The 21,649-nt window shown below is 44.2% G+C and overlaps 1 protein-coding gene across 5 annotated transcripts; it reads left to right on the top strand.

Moving 5' to 3' along the window:
* Nucleotides 1-580: 580 nt before the first annotated feature.
* Nucleotides 581-21,148, top strand: LOC110297739 (uncharacterized). 5 transcript variants are annotated; one of them, XR_015047982.1, is made up of 4 exons: nt 591-703; nt 1,617-1,671; nt 5,071-5,188; nt 7,076-7,495. XR_015047982.1 is itself a non-coding variant. In XM_029479716.2 (3 exons), exon 3 carries the CDS (start codon nt 17,014-17,016, stop codon nt 18,748-18,750), a length of 1,737 nt encoding a protein of 578 aa, XP_029335576.1. In that variant the 5' UTR covers nt 581-703; nt 1,617-1,671; nt 16,842-17,013; the 3' UTR covers nt 18,751-21,148. The 5 variants fall into 5 exon arrangements, 2 of the variants coding, with proteins under 2 accessions (XP_029335576.1, XP_085698036.1); XM_029479716.2 differs by lacking the exons at nt 5,071-5,188; nt 7,076-7,495 and adding an exon at nt 16,842-21,148 and having other exon boundaries at nt 581-703; XR_015047983.1 differs by lacking the exons at nt 5,071-5,188; nt 7,076-7,495 and adding an exon at nt 11,350-15,763.
* Nucleotides 21,149-21,649: the final 501 nt, after the last annotated feature.

Genomic DNA, 21,649 nt, shown 5'->3' with positions numbered 1-21,649 from the left:
TCAGGCAGGCTCTGCCCTAGAGCAAGTAGGTGAGAGAGAGCCCACATCTGATTCTAAGGCCTCACTTGGGCTTTTGCGCCCTCAAAGTCCACCCACAGAGGCACACCCCTGCAACAAGGCCACATCTCCTAACTGAGAACCAATATCCAAATATATGAGCCTGTGGGGGCCATTCTCCTTCAAACCAATGAAGTGGAAACTTAAGGGTTCTTTGAAAGTCGTTTGGAAGTGGACACAGGTGAAAGATAACACAGATCATCATGAGCAACTAGTCAATTATTCCAGAAATATGTAGTGACCCTTCACAAACAAATTATAGTGGCTGAATCTCTGTTGAGCAACCCCACGCGTGGTATAAAAATCCCATTACCACAGGTATAAATCACCTCACAAATATTGAGATTGGAAGGAGAAAGGAGGAAGGGAGGGGAGAGGGGGAAGGGAAAGAGGGAGGGGTGAGAGAGAAGGTGGAGGGGAGGGAGGAAGAGAGAGGGAGGAAGAGGGGGCAGGCATTGGCCCCAGCCATTGGACTACATTTCCCAGAGGCACCAGGTGCAGAACGCCGCTTCCGTTTCCTGGCGAGAGTTCGGGGTACTTGCGTCACGAGAAGGTTGTGTCTGGAGGATCTCCTTAGCATCCCGTAGAGCAGGCTGCCTGAAGTGGAGCCCGGCGCAGGAGGCGGGACCCTGAGCTTCCCTCGGAGGTGAGCGTGCTGAGAACGTCTGGAGGACGAGTCTGTGGCGTTAGGTGGCGGTGTCTCCCGTGTGTACGCCACAAGCCTGTGCTTTTGGAGCCTGTTGCGACCCTGGTTTGTGGTTGGTGTGCTGTGTGTGAATGAGTTGTGACACACAAGGGTGTGTGTGATTGTTGCTTATCTCACCAGAGACGTTTCTGGGACGGATGGTGTCCGCCCACGTGTATGGTGGAGAAACGGTGCGGTTATAGCGAGGTATTTAGATGTTTATGTCACTCTGAGGTTGTTGATGTGCCTGGTACCCTGTGCATAACTGGCTTGCCTCGGAAGACATGTATGATAGAGTCACTGAGATTATGATTGCTTGTTTCTGTCGCCTGTGACTTTTATAGTGTTCTCCAATTTGGGTGACTGTGTGAGTGCGTGTGTATGAATGTATGCGTGTGTGTATGTGTGTGACTGTAGGATGCTGTGTGTTGTACTCATGATTGTAAAGAAAGTTGAAGTGCACCCTTGTAAAAGAATGTCGCTGACAGTATTTGTCCCTGACAGAATGTTTGGTTATTGTACATGCTTGGGTCCTATATACGAGTTAGTGCTCCAACGGTGTAGCTCTGACAGTGTAAATTGTGACACTAGCAATGTGACTGTGGAAATTTTCTTGTGTGTAGCTTCGTGTATATTTTCTACCTGTGATCCTTCCCTGATGTGGTAGGGTACAACGGTGAAATTTTGTTGGAATTCATGGGGGTTGGGGGAGATCTACCAAAGGATCCTGAGTTGCTTGGGACTTTGTCTCTCCCCAATTACTCCCAGAATGTAAGGACTTAACCTCTCTGTGGGGACGGAGGAAGAGGTTGTCTCTAATTCAGAGTATATGGCAAGAACAACATAGCATCTCATTTAACTTTCTTATTCTCAGAGTACAACACCGAAGAGGAAAAATGGCCATTGTCCATCTAGAAGGGAAGTTTGAGGTAAGCAGATATTTGTCCCCTCAACAGCCTTTATCATGTCAGAAAACGATCTTTGTTTTACTTTATTGTTATTTTTGTGACTGTCTCCTACCCAAGTCTTCTCTTATAGTGGAGGAACAAGGCAATTTATTTATTCTTATTTACTTATTTTTGAGGCAGGGTCTCTGCCTGGTTTGAACCTCTTTATGTAGTACACACTGGCCTTGATATCATAAAGACCCACCGTCCTCTTCCTTCCAAGTCCTGGGTTAAAGGCATGCACTAACTCAATGGCAGTTGACTTTTATATTTTGAGAGTAATGAAAATGTATAATTTGTGATAGATGTTTTCCAATACTGGATACATTTATAAAGAATGGATTTGATGCTCAAATTTAAAGAAAGAGCATTCTTGTACTATTTATGTAACTTTTGGGAGAATTTAGCTTTTGTTTCAGTTTTTTGTTTTTGTTTTGGTTTGGTTTTCTTTTTGAGACAGGGCCTTGGCTGTCCTAGAACTCACTCTGTGGACCTGGCTGGCCTTGAACTCAGAGATCCACCTGCTCTGCCCCTGAGTGCTGACATTAAAGGTGTGTGTACCACAACCACCCAGGGCCTTAGCTTTTTTAATTTTTATATTTTCAATACCATCTTGCTTTATGGCTCCAACTAGTCATATTCTTACTTCAACCTTCAGTTTTGTTTTGTTTTTGTTCATTTAATAAATTAAGTCTTATATTTGAGTGAATTTGCTCCATGTTGTATGCAGGTACCTGGGGAGTCCATGAGAAGGCACTAGAGCTTCCATTACAGGCAGGTGCGAGCTGCCAGATGTGGGCGCAGGGGAACGAAACTGGGATCCTCTGCCACCGCAGACTTCATTCTGTTCTGTTTTGGTTTTAGACAGGGTCTTGAGTGGCCCAGGTGAGGATCACCTTGAACTCTTGGTCCTATTGTCTCTGCCTCCTAAGAGCTGAGAGAGGACAAGCCTATACTCTGGGGTTTTTTTGGGTTTTTTGTTTTTGTTTTTGTTTTCTTTCTTTTTTTTTTTTTTAGCTATTGAGTGGAATTTTAAAATGAGAAATTAGACGCACAGCTTGAAAGTCATTATGTGTCAGCCGTTTCCTTTCCGGAGCCGTTTGTCACTCACAACCCGTATCCACTTGCCTTTTGTCTCTAATTGCCTTTAACCCATGAGATGCCTTCTTCCACTTTCAAGTATTTATAATAGATCTGTTCTTTCTCACTTCTTCGTGTGACTTGAATCCTTTTAAATTTACCAAGATTTGTCTCCTGACCTACAGTCTGGTGTGTCTTAGTAAATGTTCCCTGGGCAATGAGGAAGACTGTATTCTTCTGGTGTTAGGAAGAACAGATGCCATTGGGGTCAGATAGACTGGTTGTGTTGTTTAAATCTTCTAGACATTTACTGATTTTTATTTTTTAATATATTTATTGAATGTATCTCTTTTTCTTCAAAGGTGATCCCGGTAAGCCACATAGGGGGAAGCTGTCCTCACCATACCACATTTAGTACACACAGAATGCTTTGCAGTCTTCCAAGGGAGTTGAAGCCCTCAGCAGTCACGTCCCATGCACACCTGCATCCCTAGCCCAGGCCCCTCCTTTCTTACATTCTTCTCAAAGGGTAAAACCTTGAGGACATTAATCCATGCTGTGACGCAGGTCTCAGTACTTCCCACCCCAGCCTGAGCTCCATCTTCCTCGACTTTGTGCTCAGTCTAGAAGATGGCGGGAAGCTTTGGTTCAGTGTTCTCTTGACATTGAGATGATTTCCCCCCTCAGGGTTGATTTACTCTCACGGTGCGGTTCCCTGGAGGAAACTCAACAGCGGGGGGCGCTGGCACTCTATCCCAAATTGCCCAGTGCTAACACTAAATGGTTAATAAACAGTTAAAAGTTTAGCCTTGACTTCCCTGTTGGCTCATTGCCTTAACCCTGGTAGCCTTGCCCCCTCAGGCCCTCCCACTCTGGGGAGTAGGTATCTGTGCCTGTATCCTGTTGATACTGATTGTGTTTTCTCAACTGATGCTCTTACTTACTGAAAGATGTTACAATTCCCTTTTTTTTTTTTTTTTTGTTTTTTGTTTTTTGTTTTTCGAGACAGGGTTTCTCAGGCTGTCCTGGAACTCACTTTGTAGACCAGGCTGGCCTCGCAGAAATCCACCTGCCTCTTCCTCCCAAGTGCTGGGATTAAAGGTGTGCTCAACCACCACCCGGTGTACAATTCCGTTTTTAAAGTAGCTATTTATGTATGTGGTGGGTGGGGTGGGAGGGGTACACTCGGGTGTGGGCCTGCCATGGGGTACACGTGGAAGTCAGGGCAGCCTCAGGACTCGGTTCCTGCTTTTTTTCTACGTGGGTCCTGGGAATCCAGATCGTGTTGGGAATTCCTTTAGCTGACTGTGGGCTAACCATCTTGTTGGCCCACAATTTCTTTTTTTTTTTTTTTTTTTTTTGGTTTTTCGAGACAGGGTTTCTCTGTGTAAGCCCTGGCTGTCCTGGCACTCACTTTGTAGACCAGGCTGGCCTCGAACTCAGAAATCCGCCTGCCTCTGCCTCCCGAGTGCTGGGATTAAAGGCGTGCGCCACCACGCCCGGCGGCCCACAATTTCTAACTGCAGATTCTTTTCCATTAGTTCTCTTGATTTTTGAAGTTCGAATTTTTGATATTTGGCATGCAGCCAGGGTTTCTGTGTAACAAGTTGATCTTTTTTTTGTTACTTACTTGTTGGTGACCTGGTGGGTTTCGCTGGGGTTGCTTATAAGAACAAGCAACCATAAACTGCTATAAAAATCTCCAAGGAAGGGTGTGGAATTGATCTTATTTATTTAAGTCTAGCATTACCTTACTTTTCTTTTTATAATTAAAGTATATCTCCTCTAAAGACCAGATAGCTGGAACTGCTTTTTAAGTTTTAGCACTCCCCAGGTTTAGAAGGTTTAAATTGTTGCAAATATAATTTATTTTAAGTCCTTTAGATATACAGGTGTGTGTGTGTGTGTGTGTGTGTGTGTGTAGACAAACACTTTCCTGAGGAACTGGGACACACACACATCTACTCAGCTCCAGAGCCCACAACCAATGTACAAATACCAGGGAAGTCCAACTTGGTGAACCAATGAGTTTTATTGGAGTTATTTATAGGAGCAGAAATGACTCACAGACAGCCGCATCACCAAAGCCCACCCTGGATGACAGCTCACCAAAGCTGGGAACTGAGAGCTCACTGCCTGCAGGCAGCCCTTGTTGGAGAGTGGCTTTTTCAAGTAACTCTGTTCTTAGACCTCTTCTAGGCAGCTCAGCTGGTTTCTGCTTCCAGGCAGCTGGTCTGGTCCCAGTCTTATTTGTAGCTCAGCTTGTCTGAGAGCCTTCTGCTGCTTGGCTTGTCTCTACAGTGCCTTTCCAAAGCTGCAAAACCCTCAAAGGCTAGCATTACATCATCTCTATAAGCAAACCGTTCCCAGAGGATGGGCAGGGCAAGGAACATCCTGAACCGTCATCTTCTAACAAGTGGTGAGTTTACAGCCTTGGGGAAGCTCTCTGGAAGTCTGCTCTCACTTGTCCCCAGCAAGTGTCAGGTGAGCCCAGTAAGAAGATACTAAAGTCAGACATAGGCAGGGTCTGGTATAGCATGGAAAGGGCCCATCCATTCGTAACACCTGCTTCCTTTCCAGGTTGGAGACAAAGCCTGGATAGGCGCTGCTAGCTCAGTCAGCTCGCTGTAGCCCTCAGGTCTTCTCTCACTTGAAGTGCACAGACCTCCTCAGGGCCAAAGGCTGGCGTCCCAGCTCTCCCCTGCTGCACCTGCTCTCCCCTGCTGCACCTGCTCTCCCCTGCTGCACCTGCTGTCCTCCCTGCTGTCCCTGCTCTCCCCTGCTGCACCTGCTCTCCCCTGCTGCGTTGCTGGCTCCCCTGCTGCATTGCTGGCTCCCCTGCTGCATTGCTGGCTCCCCTGCTGCATTGCTGGCTCCCCTGCTGCATTGCTGGCTCCCCTGCTGTCTCTGCTCTTCCCTGCTGCACCTGCTCTCCCCTGCTGCACCTGCTGTCTCCCCTGCTGTCCCTGCTCTCCCCTGCTGCACCTGCTCTCCCCTGCTGCATTGCTGGCTCCCCTGCTGCATTGCTGGCTCCCCTGCTGCATTGCTGGCTCCCCTGCTGCATTGCTGGCTCCCCTGCTGTCTCTGCTCTTCCCTGCTGCACCTGCTCTCCCCTGCTGCACCTGCTGTCTCCCCTGCTGTCCCTGCTCTCCCCTGCTGTCCCTGCTCTCCCCTGGTGTCCCTGCTCTCCCCTGCTGCACCTGCTCTCCCCTGCTGCACCTGCTCTCCCCTGCTGTCCCTGCTCTCCCCTGCTGTCCCTGCTCTCCCCTGCTGCACCTGCTCTCCCCTGCTGCACCTGCTCTCCCCTGCTGCACCTGCTCTCCCCTGCTGTCCCTGCTCTCCCCTGCTGTCCCTGCTCTCCCCTGCTGCACCTGCTCTCCCCTGCTGCACCTGCTCTCCCCTGCTGCACCTGCTCTCCCCTGCTGTCCCTGCTCTCCCCTGCTGTCCCTGCTCTCCCCTGCTGCACCTGCTCTCCCCTGCTGCACCTGCTGGCTCCCTGAGTCAGAGTAGTCCTGGGTTGACATGGTGGCTGTCGGATGAGTTCTGGGATGAGCAAACCTCCTCTCTTTTTGCTGGAGAGAAGTGTACCCTCCTCTGGGGTACACTACATTTGCCTTTGAGGAATCCAGACAGACATCTTCCTCTGCCTTACCCTTTACCATCTATTCTAGGCTGCTCTCTCTTTTAACTAGACTCTCTCTTTACATGCTGGTCTGAGTCACTGAGATCTGCCGAAGCCGTTCCTACTTTATAAGGATCTTGTCCACCCAAAAGGCTTAGCAACAGTGCTAAGGCTGGATACCAGCCTTGAGGTCCCTGCTGGGTCCGCCTTTTCTTTAATTCCTCAGTGAACTCTGTCCAGAGAATGGGGATTCAAACACGGCTTAGTCCAAGTAGCACCAGTACCTCTTCTATGGTGCTTCTGTTTGTGAGGAGCTCAGATGGAGATAACCAAATGTTCCTAGTGCTCTAATAAGCCCGTCTGTCAGGACTGACTTCCCTCATACTGCCTCAGGCTAAGCTGCCTTTGCCGTAAGGAGGGATGAGAAGTTACATTGCTGTTTTTCTTCCTCCACAGCAGTCAGATTGAACCCATCTGCTCCCATGTCCCACAGCCTCACAAGCCAGGCTGTGACAGGCTCTTTCATTACTCGTTTAAAGAACTCCCCCCACCCCCACCCCAATTCCAGCAGTTTACTGCTGGGCATTTCCTGATAACACTAGTTTCTCGTACGATACCATGGTTAAGGCCCCAACTGCAGGCTGCAGTATAGATTTTCTCTCTCTCTCTCTCTCTCTACTAAAGGTTGGACCTGAGGGACATCTGCTTTTACCACCAGTCTCATCCTCGATTTTCTTATTTACTTGCCAAATCAGGCTAACATGGAGAATGGCCCGGCAGCCTCTGCTGCTACTTACCAGCAATCTTAACCCTTGTGTGCTAATCTCAAAGATCACAAAATTCCCTCTAAACCCTTAACTATTTCTAGTCATCTTCATGTTCATGTGATGAGTCTACTCATCAAGCAGGCACACCACCGGTATGCCACATGGATGTTGTGTTTTTTTTTTTTTTTTTGGTTTTTCGAGACAGGGTTTCTCTGTATAGCCCTGGCTGTCCTGGAGCTCACTCTGTAGACCAGGCTGGCCTCGAACTCAGAAATCTGCCTGCCTCTGCCTCCCGAGTGCTGGGATTAAAGGCGTGTGCCACCACGTCCGGCTATGCCACATGGATGAAGGCTGCCATCCTGGGATTTCTCCACTAGACGCACCTAAGCCTGCTGTTAAAGGGACCAGAGCCTAGAGGGGGTGACTTCTCCCAGACCCTGAACCACAGACCACAGCCAACAACTGTTTTCACAGACCCTTTATTAGGTGGAAAGGAGAGTCTGAAAGAAGCAGCAAATGGCCTCATAGGTGATTTTTTTAAGAGGTAAAAGGGGGAGATCTGTGTTAGACCGGGCTGGGATACAGTGGTGTTTTGATCGGATGTGTTAGAGTAGCCAAATGGGAGCTTTTGATTGCTTGATGGGACCTTGGTGATCAGCCTTAGGAATGGGTCTGGCTAACAAATCAGGCTGTGAATCTGGTCAGTTTCAGGAACTTTCTGAAGCTATTATAAGTTGCTTACCTCCCGTCTTAAAGAGCTTCCCTGAAGGATGGACAGTTTCAATCTTGGAGAAGCTGTTATACAACAATTTACATTTGTATTTGTATACTTATACATATATGTGTGTATGTATAGATACATATACATGCATACATACATACACATATATCCTTCAAGAAGAGTTTGGCAGTGTTGGACATAAAAAAGTCATAAAGTCATAAGACAGTGACAGAAGAGTTAACAATGGTAGTGCGCTGCCACATAGGTGTTAGAATCAGAACTCTGGAGTTCTGGGAGAGCAAGTGCTCTTAACCACCGAGCCATCTCCCCAGCTTCAGCCTTTTGGAACAAAAGCTAAGCATACAAGTGTGATCATATGTACGTGTAGAGTAGAAGGCGTATTCACAAACAGCCTTCTGTAAGTATCTGTTATTGGCAAGTGGAAAACTGCAAGCAGTGTTTTATTACTACCCTGACATTTTGAAATGATTTTTCAAACTCAGTAAGATTTCCATAACGTACAACAGTTCTTCAGTTAACCTCATTTGCATCTCTGGAAGACTCACCTGATAATAAAGCTATCCAGTAGTAAGGAAACAGATAAATTCATCAAGTTGAGAAAATCATGCAAAAATTCTTCACATTAGAGTGACCCAGATGTTTAAAAACACTTTTTTCCAGGTACAGTCCTTATTTTGCAACTCACAAACAGTTCTAGATGTCACAACCTGGGGAACATCTAGACAGAAGTTGGCAAATGAATGTATATGTCCACTTTTGTAATAAAGTGTTATTGCTATGTAACTGATATTCTTGCCTCCTAATGCAGTTGTGTAAGATTATTGATACTTTGAACTAATAACAGTGGGCTGCTATTTCTACCTTTTTAAGGAAAAGGTTCATTTGGGTTCATGGTTTGAAGGTCAGTCCATTGTGCTAGATAAGGTTAAATATCAACAACAGGCGGCAACTTGTCACTTGACATCTACAGTCAGGGAGCAGAGTGATGTGCTGTTGTCTATTTTTGGTTTAATCTATCTAGATGTGTCAGAGCATCTGTAAGTTTCATTTTAGGAATGGTAGGAAAATCATACTTTGTACATGGAGAACATTAGGTTTGACTAGGTTAAGAGCCAGCAAGAGCAGGACAGTGGGGGCCCCACACCTTTAACCCCAGCACTCGGGCAGTAGAGGCAAGTTGACCCCCATGAAGTGGAGGTCAGCCTGGTCTACAGAGTGAGTCTACAGACAGGTAGACTGTCTTTAAAAAAAAAAGTAAAATAATAAAAATAAAAAAGAGCCAGCAAGAGTTATGATAAAGAGGTCAACAAAGACAATTCTGATTTACTCAGTTGGAGCCATGCAAAGTCCTGGCCTCATGATCTCAGCTTCTTCTGTCCAGCTCTGCCTTTTCTAGGCACCACACTCCTATGTTACCTGCACATTTCTGGAGCTCCTGTCCTAGCTGTGCCCTCTTGAGAATATTCTCCCATGCTGTCTCGTTCTCGTAATGGTATTCGTGTCTTTCTAATCTATCCTGTATTTCTGTACCTACTCTACAATGCATTTGGCAACTTTTAAAATACGAAGGATTTTTATTTTAGGGGTATGAATGGTTTTCCTACATGCATATAAGTGTGCCGTATGAGGGCAGGGACTCCAGCAGTCAAGATGGCATCGGATACTCTGGAACCGGAGTTTCAGATGGTTCTGAGCTATTATGTGGTGTTGGAAAACAAACCCAGATCCTCTGAAAGAACAGCAAGGCTCTTAATTGTTTTTAAATGATTTATTTTGTACATATGTATATTTTGCCTATTTATATGTATGCATGCCTGGTACCCTTAGTAGTCAGAAGGCACTGGGACTCTGAAAGTAGAGTTGGGAAGGTTGTGAGCTACCACTTAGGTGCTGGGAACTGAACTGCAGTCCTCTTCAAGAAAAGCACGTGCTCTTGACCAATGAATCGTATCTCTAGCCCCACATACAGCATCTTTGACTGGTCTAACAAAAGATTTTATAAGATAAAGATCCCTCTGGTTTTATAAGATAAGGAAGATGGTGCATAACAAAAAGAAATCATGATGAACTAACCAGTACCCCGGAGCTCTTGTCTCTAGCTGCAGATGTATCGAAAGATGGCCTAGTCGGCCATCACTGGAAAGAGAGGCCCATTGGACTTGCAAACATTATATGCCCCAATACAGGGGAATGCCAGGGCCAAAAGAATGGGGATGGGTGGGTAGGGAAGTGGGGGGGGTATGGGGGACTTTTGGGATAGCATTGGAAATGTAATTGAGGAAAATACGTAATAAAAACAAAAACAAACAAAAAAAAACCAAAAAAACAAAAAGAAATCTTTCAGACTCTCAGTATGTGGCCTTGTTTGTTTGAGACAGGGTCTTTCCATGGAACCTATGCTGGTCTTGAACTTGCTTAGACTACATTGGCCCCCAAACTCTCTGTGTATCCCAGGATGGCCTCTCACTCATCCTCCATCATCAGCCTCTCATGCTGGGATTACAGAAAGAGCTCATGCTTTGTACACCTTAAGGTTAGAAACTGGCTAAGGGCTGGATACAGAGAGATGAGCAATGTATAACTGACCCATACTGATACTTGGATAATTTTGAAACTTAATATTATGTTCTGAGGCTGAATATGTATACTTGGGATAGATATATTTCCATCTTCCTATTGTTTAGATGGGAAAAGGTTTTAAGAGTGATAAGTAGTAAAATTCAAAAGTAAGAAACACAGTTCTAGTAACCTGAAATTTTCATTGATGAAAATTAGTCTACTTATCATATGATTGTAACAGTAACTTTTATTCTGTAATAATTCTCATCTCGGAGGCTTACTGCCTCCATCTACTAACCTAGGCCTACTCCTGGAAACTTCTGGCCTATGTACAATCTTATCTAGGCCTAGAATATTTTCAGCCTCTGAGACTTACTGCTGAATAAGCTCACCCTTTCTATTTCTTCCTGAGCTCTGGCTGGCAGGTTCAACTCAGCTGTTCTGGCTCAAAACTTCTCTCCAAGCTGGCTGATTCAATCTGGCTTCTCTTTACATCTCCTCAATTGCTCTGCTTGACCTCAAACCAACTTTAGCAAGTTGTTCTAAACTTCTGACTCCTTCTTATTCTCTGGCCTGTGGCCAGTTTGTTCTCTCTTTGCAACCTGTCTCTGTGCAACTATTCCAGTAAAACTGCCTCCTTCCTTTCTTTGTACTGCCTCCCAGGTAGCTTCCCTTTCCTCTGATTGTGAGAGTTGGGCATATCCTATTCCATCAAATCTTTCTCTGGTTCATCACTTTGTCTGCCACTCAATTAGACATTAGTTTCAAACATGGCTGCTTCTTTCTGCAAACAAATATTTACCTTCATTGTTTGGGATTAAAGGTGTTTGCTAAGGGTTGTGTCATACTGCAATTAGAAATAGTTTTTGTTTGTTTTTGTTTTGTTTTAGTAAATGACCCAATCTTGGGGTTCACAATGTGACCAAATACTCTGCAACACTTAATGGCTCTTCCGAAGTCTATAACACATGATGGCTCTTCTGAAGTCTATAACACATGATGACTCTTCTGAAGTCTATAAAATTATTCAATACTGGTGACACAAGAAGTGCATTATGACAAAGTACTCTTTGTGATAACTGTTCTTGGCTGTCAACTTGACTACTAATTCTGAAATTAACTAAATCCCAAAAATAGAGGACACACCTGTGAGGGATTTTGCTTAATTTGAAGTGAGGCAATCTTTGCATCCAGATCTTTGAGGTAGGAAGACACACCTTCAATCCAGATCTAATCTGGACCCTTCTGTCTGCTAGAATCCTGTATTAGGACTTGGAATAAGGAAGTGTTTGCTCTTTGCCTGCTTGCTCTCACCTTGCTAGCAAGTCCATTTCTTCACTGGCATTAGAAGCTACCTCCTCAAGATTCCTTCATCTACAGTTGAAGACCAACTGAGTCAGTGGTTCTCAGCCTTCCTTATGCCACAACCCTTTAATACAGTTCGTCATAAAATTATTTTTGTTGCTACTTCACAAACTGTAAGTTTGCTACTGTTATGAACTATGATGCAAAATATCTTTGTTTTCTGATGATATTAGACACCCCCCACCCCTTTCCAGGATTGGTTTGTTCTAGCCCTGAGGTCACGACCCACAGGTTGAGAACCACTGAACCCTCATGGGCTGAGCAACTGTTGGAGTTCATCAAAAGACCCTCACTCACAAAGACCACAGAGACTGCCATTGCTGCAAACTACATGAGGATTTTTATGTTGGGGACCCCCCTCTCAGCACGCAGGCCAGAGGAGTGACCCAGAACAAAGAAAGAACACACTTTTTATACCTTTGTAAGGGGCAGATATGGGCAACAGTGTAGCTGGCTTATTTTAATTGGTGTAGCAAGTAACCTTTTCAGGTATTGGTTGGTTTGCGTAGTGACAGCCTCTGTCCTAGTGACTCACTTTGCTTGCCCCCATGGTGGATTATTATGATTTGGTCAGCAAAGCAGTAGTACATTTTGAACTTATGGGTCAGCTATTAACATCACAGTTATTAACATCACAGGGAATTCTAGCAAGGTCAGGGTGGTTTGTGCTCTTCCGTCAGAATTCAGTGTGGGGCAGGGTAGGGGGATTTCTCTGGGAACTGCAATCTTCTTATGGTTATTTCTAAATATAATGATGAATTTATTTTATAAGATTGTATCCACTGTGTATTTGCACAGTTTGAAGATCTCAGTTCCTGAAACAAGACTCTGAATCTGGATTGTGAATTTCCAGCAGTGGAGAATGGGGACCTAGAGAGCATGCAAGGGGCTTTGAAAACCCAGAGATCCTCTTGCCCTGAGCTTTAAGCAACAACATCAAAAGATACAATGTATGCATTGAGCTATGTTTACAAGGAATAAAGTGTTTTGCTCAATCAATCACTGGGGATAACAAAGACAGGGAAGATACATGTGAGCATAAGAAATCAATGTCAAGCAATAGCACATCGCAGGTTCCTTAAGGGAAGCATCTGTTGTACACATAATTTCGCTTTGTCCTAAGTGTGCTACAGGTCAGAGTGCTCTAGATATAGAATGTGTTTCTTTCTCAGACAAGGCTGTTGGCAACCAGGTTACCATGGATACCACATGCCTGCCATCCCAACACTCCAGAAGGTGGGGCAGAAGAATGAGGAGGCCAATCAAGTAATGATAACAAAAAGATTTTACAGTGTAGACACCCAACTCGCCAGCAAGGAAGACGCCACAACAGGATTCTTCTGCACGCATTTATTGGGAGAGCTTGATAGCGAAGGCAAAAGACCCCGAGCCCCAGAACTGGCGCTGCTTATATAGGCCTAGGAGTGGTGTGTCTATACCTGATTGGTTGTGCTTTCAGTACCTCATTTACATTCCCCGGGATGGGCTGTGACTTGTCATGAAACCCTTATGCACATGCGCACATTGGTTGTTTACCCGAACTTACGGACAGTGGCCAGCGGTAGCCAGCACCATCTTGTAATGGCGTATGTGGCTTCCCACATCTCCCCCTTTTTTATTATTATGGCCTAATCCAACGATCTAGTCGCTAGCCTCTTCAGCTTGCAACGATCAAGAAGGATCTCGTTTTTTGGCAGTCCATGATCACCCTATCGCGTGCAATGGGCATAGCCTCAGTGATGTGCAAGGGCTCAAGGAAATCGAGTCTTACTCATCCCAGTGCAATGGGTACACAGACCCATGGGGTGCTAGAGCTAAGTACTTGAATGCCTATTATTTATGTAGCATGGATAACCATACTTCAAAGGAGGCCCCTTGTTCAATGGCCATGAGTGCTTGGGTGATGGCCACCTTGTCACGTTTCTGTTGAGAATCTGAACTTGCAAACCAACCAAAGCATGAATACCAATCCACAGCATATGGCAGCGCCAAAAAAGAACAACTCCCACCCACTCCTTAAAGTAGGAAAATGCAGGGGTAAGCCAAGAGGTAAAATCGCCAACAGTGATGGGTTCTATTCGAGTTCCATTAAGGCTTAAAGTCTGGCATTAGATGTAAAGAATTGAGGAAACACTTGAATGTGTCAATGGCATGATTTCAGGAACACAGACATAATTCCCCAACATAGCTCTTCAGTTCTCACTAGCGGGAGCATTCCCAGCCACAGGAACATCCACGTCCTCACAGCTCCACCTGCCCTGAATTGCTCTGGTCAGCCACTCCAGGACCCGAAGCTGTTGTCGATGATCCTGAGGAAACACAAACAGACCCTCTCGCCCAAACCAATTGAGAGCGCTCCTCTCTTATCTGATTCAGCGCCTCGTTACCTCTCTGGAGTTCTGTGCCACATCTTTCTCTATTTTCTATGCAATTTCTCACCAACTTCCAGACCAGCAAAACCCCTTTTAGTAAAACCCTCTGTTCCTCTGCAAACCTCAAGTCCCAATGGTGCTTGGTGCAACTTATCCCCAAACTGTGAACCTTAACTTGTCCCAAAACCGTGAACCTTAACTTGTCCTTTCTTTTCCTTTCCTTTTTCTCCTTTCCCTTTCCTTTTTCCCTTTCCCTTTTCTCCCCTTTCCTTCCCTTTTTCTTTTTTCCTTTCCTTTTCTTTTTTCCTTTCTTTCCTTCCCTTCTTTCCTTCTTTTTCTTCCTTCCTTTCCTTTCTTTCCTTTTTTTTTAGTTTTTGTTTTCTGCGCACTTCTGTTCTCTCATCTTTCTCTGTTTCTGACATACTTTCCTGATGTTCCTGTAACAGTCTTTGTCCCTCTTTTTCACACTTCTTATCCTCTATACAAGCCCCAATTAGTTTCCAAAGCGGACGAGTACCTGGTTTCAGTTTCCCTTCCCAGCAAACCACTCGTGCCCTGGACGATGGCAACTAAGGCAAAGCACAGAATCAGGACGACTGTAAAGATGACTGGAATGAGACAAGCAACTGCTAAAGGATCTACTCCAAAGGGAAGCAAACCTCTCAGAGACTTACGTTACTCCTTCCCCGTGATGCAGTTCTGAATCCTCGCTGTAACAGGGGGTCTTCGCTCGGTTTCGTTCCCGGGTTTCGGCATCACTTGTGGACGCCCGACTAACCAGCAAGGAAGATGCCACAACAGGATTCTTCTGCACACGTTTATTGGGAGAGCTTGATAGCGAAGGCGAAAGACCCTGAGCCCCAGAACTGGCGCTGCTTATATAGGCCTAGGAGTGGCGTGTCTATACCTGATTGGTTGTGCTTTCAGTACCTCATTTACATTCCCTGGGATGGGCTGTGACTTGCTGCGAAACCCTTATGCACATGCTCACATTGGTTGTTTACCCGAACTTACGGGGGCGGTGGCCAGCGGTAGCCAGCGCCATCTTGTAATGGCGTATGTGGCTTCCCACATTACAGAACAAAATTCAATTTTTCCTATTCCAAAACCGAGAGATGAAACCACATGTGTATAATAACCCAACCTACATGTTTTTACAGGGTATCTGTATATGTTGTTTCATAAAAGAAACTGGGACGCTATATAGACTGCAGTGATTCCCAGAATTACCTGTATAATGTGAGGTTTTATATGCAGAAGATGATACAGGAAAAACCATGTTCTCACTTCCTTGCTTAATTCTTTGCAATCTGTACTATGTCAGAGCCTTTAACCTGTTTGCTTGGCAGTGCCCGTTACAGAGAACTCCTTTCATCTCCCCTCCATTTAAGGAATCATATGCTTAATTTCTTAAACTTATGTTTGTTTTTTCAGAAATCAGGGATGTTTAATGATGTTGCTTTTGACTTCTCTAAGGAAGAGTGGAAACACTTAGCCTCTGCTCAGAGGGATTTATACAGAGAGATTATCTTTGTAAAGTATAGTAACTCAGTGTCAGTTGGGAATAATTTCTGCCCCTTGTATCTCAATGCCTACATTTTTAAAATATTTATTTTATATGTATGAGTGTTTTTCCTACACATATGTATGTGTACAGCATGCATGTAGTGCCTGTGGAGCCCAGAGGGGCATCAGATCCCCTGGAGCTGGAGTTACAGAGGGTTGTGAACCACCATGTGGGTGCAAGAGCAGCCAATGCTATTAACCTCTGAACTCTCTCTTTAAATTTCTATGGTTTAAGTTATTCAAAAGCATTAGTTGGGCTTAGTGTCTGTCTTAGCACTCCAGAGGTTGAAGCAGGAGGATTGCAAGCTCCACACCAGCCTGGACTACATAAGATGAGAGAAAGAAAATGGATAGGCTGCCTGCTGGGTTTAGACCTGCACTGGCCAGTCTCTTGTTCCTACACTGTAGCCTTCAGCATCTCATCACTCTAATTTAAAAGCTATCAAAGAAAAGCAAATCACAATCTAATCAGGTAATAAAAATATCAAAACTGTGACCCCCCCCCACTATATTCATTTTCCGATTTATTAGAGGCCGAGTCAGTTATTCTGGTGTATGTTTGGACATCTTTAATTTTAACAACTATATGACATGATATTTATCCCCACTAGAGCATGGGGATTAACAGATAAATGCTCAGTGAGTGGATGATTCACACCCAAGAGATGGTATATTTCTCTGGAGAATACCACCAAGAACCATTAATTTTGGAATTGTTGTTGTCATTGTTGCAAGTAGCACCGTGACTGAAGCCTAAGATGTTTTGTATTGTTTTGTTTTGTTTTAATTTTGGACAGCAGCATCAAAATCACTTTAGTTGGATTTTTTTGTTTGTTTGTTTTTTGTTTTTTGATTTTTTACTATGGGAGAGTATAGAATAACAGAATGGAAAACAGTATTATTTTAATGAAACTATGTAGTGAATTTTGCTGTAAAATGTACAGATGGGACATAGTAAGCAATATTTAGAAAACATTAATATATACTTGTTATTTCTTATAGATATTATTTCCTTCTTGTCTTTTCTGGCATATTATTTCTATTTCTCTGAAGTTTCTTGCTTTTCTCTTATCTTCCAGGCTTTCCTTCTGAACTTGTCTTCAAAATAGCACACCAAGGGATCAGCATTGTGTCAGTGGGAAATGAGTGAGACATTCGAAAACTGTATACCTAAGACTAATTCTATAAAATATTTGGAAGTCAGAGTTAGAGAGGGAACAAGAAAATCAGAAGGAATATTACAAGCAAGAGATGGTAACACATGACAAAATGTCTGTTTTCTGCCCAGGCATGCGCCTACCTCAGCATCCACGGGGTTACTCTACAGAGAAGCCCTATAAATGTGAGGAGTGTGGGAAAGCCTTCAGGCGAGCCTCACACCTGTCCCAGCATCAGAGTATTCACACTGGTGAGAAACCATATGAATGTAAGCAGTGTGGGAAGGCCTTTAGTCGTGATTCCCAGCTAAGTCTTCATCAGAGACTTCACACCGGTGAGAAACCCTACATATGCAAGGAATGTGGAAAGGCTTTCACTCAAAGCTCACAACTTATTTTGCACCATAGAATTCATACAGGTGAGAAACCATACAAGTGTGAAGCCTGTGGGAAAGCCTTTATTCGAAGCTCACAACTCAGCCGCCATCAAAAGGTCCACACTGGAGAGAAACCCTTTGAATGTAAAGAGTGTGGGAAGGCCTTCACCCAGAACTCACAACTTACTCTGCACCAGAGACTGCACACTGGTGAGAAGCTTTACGACTGTAAGGAGTGTAGGAAGGTCTTTACTCAGCTCTCGCAGCTTATTCTCCATAGAAGAATCCACACTGGCGAGAAACCCTATGAATGCAACGAGTGTGGGAAAGCTTTCATTTGTGGCTCACAGCTCTCGCAGCACCGGAAAATCCACAATGGAGAAAAGCCGTATGAATGTAAGGAGTGTGGAAAGGCTTTTATTCGAGGCTCACTACTTATGCAACATCAAAGAATTCACACTGGTGAAAAACCCTATAAATGTGACGAGTGTGGAAAGGCTTTTATCCGTGGTTCCCAGCTCACTCAACATCAGAGGGTTCATACTAATGAAAAGCCTTACGAATGTAAAGAATGTGGGAAGACCTTCAGTCACGGCTCACAACTAACTCAACATCAGAGAATCCATACTGGTGAGAAGCCCTATCAATGTAAGGAGTGTGGGAAAGCCTTTAATCGCGGGTCACTCCTTACTCGACATCAGAGGATTCACACCGGTGAAAAACCCTACAAATGTAAAGAATGTGGAAAAAATTTTAGCCGGGGCTCAGAACTTACTCAGCACGAGAGAATCCACACGGGTGAGAAGCCCTATGAGTGTAAGGAATGTGGAAAGTCCTTTATCCGTGGCTCCCAGCTCACTCAGCATCAAAGAATCCACACGGGTGAAAAACCGTATGAGTGTAAAGAATGCCGAATGGCCTTTACTCAGAGTTCACATCTTTCCCAGCATCAGAGACTTCATACCGGTGAGAAACCCTACGTGTGTAGCGAATGTGGGAAGGCCTTTGCCCGTGGATTGCTGCTCATACAGCATCAGAGAATTCACACTGGCGAGAAGCCGTATCAGTGTAGCAAATGTGGGAAGGCTTTTATCCGCGGTTCCCAGCTCACTCAACATCAGCGAACTCACACTGGAGAGAAGCCTTATGAATGCAGGGAATGTGGGAAGGCCTTTGGTCATGGCTCTCAACTTACCCTGCATCAGAGGGTCCACACAGGTGAGAAGCCCTATGAATGTAAGGAGTGTAGAAAGGCCTTCACTCAGAGTTCACACCTTTCTCGGCACCAACGAGTTCATACTGGCGAGAAACAGTATCAGTGTAAAGAATGTGAAAAGGCCTTTACACATGAGTCTCAACTAATGCGACATCAGAGAATTCATATCAGTGGCAAATCTTTGGACTGTAAGGAATGCCGAATAGACTTTAATCATCATTCGCAAATTTTTATATGAGTTAACTTATACTCTGCTAATTAATGTAGCTTTCCCTGGTCATACATTATCAGTGAAGAGTTCTTACAAATGTGAATATGGGACTACGAATTCAGCATTTGAGAATTTATGTAGGAGAATAGAAATGCTGATGTAATCCACATAGGAAAACCGTTTGTTTACATGTTTACATTGTATTACATTTTAGCAAATTAAAATAGGAAGTGATTCCGTTGCTGTGATATAGAAGGTCTTTAGCAGAGAAAATGTCTCTATCACATTACACAGGTCCTATCAGATGGTTTCCTTTGTTACATTTGTTATGACTAACCTGGCTTTCATTTAACCATTTGTAATATAGATATAAGATTCTTCTAAAGATCATGTTTTAACATGTAAAAGCACTTGGATCAGCTCCTTTCATATCATAAATATTAGCTGCTATTTTCATTATTTGCATGAAAGGAGGGAACTTATAAGCATTCTCATTAAGAAATCTTTCGTTATTATTTGGGAGGCTTTATATACTATTATCAGTGTGAGAATGCTTCCATTCAAATCTTATTTATTATAGAAGGGAATTTATACTAAAAAGAAGCCTTGGTATCAGTGGGTTATTGAGTACCATGGTTACAGAACTGATTTGTCACAGAGTCCCAAAGCTTACATGTTTCACTATCTCTAACTGCAACTCAAGAATCTTACTTATTCATGATGAACTAAGTACTCAAGACAAATCTAGGAAATGAAAAAACCTTGAATGTGTCGTTCTGTGAACTAACCTGAAAGTACAAAGTAGACAACTTAGAATAAAAAACAACACATGATCTTGTATTAGAGATTGGTGTTCAACCCAATTTTCATCTCCTTTTCATCATAAAACCTAGGCAAGACAAAAACCTCCCATACACACTGTCTTAGTTAGGGTTTTACTGCTGTGAACAGACACCATGACCAAGGCAAGTCTTATAAAAAACAACATTTAATTGGGGCTGGCTTACAGGTTCAGAAGTTCAGTCCATTATCATCAAGGTGAGAGCATGGCAGTATCCAGCCAGGCATGGCGCAGGAGGAGCTGAGAGTTCTATGTCTTCATCCAAAGGCTGCTAGTGGAAGACTGACTTCCAGGCAACGAGGGTGAGGATCTTATATCCACACCCACAGTGACACATCCATTCCAACCAGGTCACACCTATTCCAACAAGGCCACACCTTCAGATGGTGCCACTGCCTGGTCCAAGGATATACAAACCATCACATTCCACTCCCTGGTCCCCATAGACTTGTTCAAAAACATGAGTCTGTGGGGGCCATACTTAAACATAGCATAATGCAAAATGCATTTAGTGCAACTTTCAAAGTCCTCATAGTCTATAGCAGTTGCAACAATGTTAAAAGTCCAAAGTTCAAGGTCTCTTCTGAGATTCATTCAACTTAATTAACTATAATCCCCAAAGCAAGGCAGGAAACCAGCTGGGCAAACTCCAAACTCTGCATCTCCATGGCTGATGTCAAAATGGTCTTCAGATCTCCAACTCCTTTTTCATCTTTTTTGACTGCAACAAACTGCTTCCTCCTGGGCTGGTTCCACTCCCTGTTAGCAGCTTTCCTCAGCATGTATCCCATAGCTCTGGCATCTTTAACATCTTTGAGTCTCCAAGGCAATTTCAATGTTACAGTTTCTTCTTTCAGTGTCTGGGATTCCACTTGATCTTTTGGACTCCTCCTAAGGGCTGGCATCACTTCTCCATCTCTGTCCTCTGTAGCACTCTATGCTCAGGTTGATCCACTCCATTATGGCTGCTGTTCTTGGTGATCATCCCATGGTACTGACATCTCCAATACACTGGGGTGTTCCACTCTAACTAGGCTTCACCAATAGCCTCTCATAGGCTCTCTTCAGGGTGACAAGCCTCAAATCCTTTGCATGACCCCTTCAATCCTGGGCCATTGACTACAGCTGAGGCTTCACCTTCTCCAATGGGCTTCCCTGGCCTCTCACAGTGCTAAGCCTCAGCTTCTCTCCATGATCCCTTCATTCCTTCACAAGCAGTACCACCTGAGTGACTCTTACACATTACCAAGTCCAGCCGCAGCATGAGATACAACCTTGAGTATCTCTGGAACACAGCTTCTTTGAGCTCCCAGAAAACAATTTCCAGAAGATTTCACCTCAACGATGCTGGTCTCTTCTTAATCACCACTAATTCCTTAGCTCCAGCTCACCAGCATCAATTTTCCCAGTAGTTCTTTCCATTCTTAACTCTAGAGCCAGAGGCACATGGCTGAAGCTGCCGAGTTCTGCTGCTTATAGGAACTAGAACATGATCCCCTTGTATTACTACATTATCACTAGCTTTATGTTTTCTAAATCCTTCACTGCCTAAGTTTGGCTATCCTGGTTCTTGCTCTGTAGATTGACCTTGAATGTAGAGATCAGCATGCTTGTCTCATGGGATTAAAGGTGTGTACCACCATGCCTGGATCTAATTTAGCTGGGTAGGATCTTGCCCCAAGGTCCCACTCCCTTAATCTTTATCTCCTAGAACACAAGATTTTGCTCCATTTCACTTCCTGGTACCCCTTTAATCCTCGAACCATATATTTTATATTTTCCTTTCTAAGCTTGCTATGCTTGTTCAAACTTCATAAGACTTAACCAGAGAACAAAGTCTCTGCTGGGCTTTTTTGAAACTTCTTTTGTCAATGCAATTAATCCAAGTCTCTTCACCTTAGCCTCAGGCAAACTTTTCAGACAAGGGCAAAAAGTAGCCACATTCTTCACCAAAATACCACAAAACCAGTCTTTATGCCACATTCTGAAATTCTTCTCCTTTGAAATCACTTGGGCCAAGTCAACATAGTTCAAATTACTCCCAGCAACAAAATCTGCCATATTCCTACTAGGATGACCCATTAA

The sequence above is a fragment of the Mus caroli genome, unplaced genomic scaffold, assembly GCF_978045245.1.
Source record: "Mus caroli unplaced genomic scaffold, Mus_caroli_1 scaffold_8, whole genome shotgun sequence".
Taxonomy (NCBI): Eukaryota; Metazoa; Chordata; class Mammalia; order Rodentia; family Muridae; genus Mus; species Mus caroli.
This window is presented reverse-complemented; position numbering and strand designations above follow the sequence as displayed.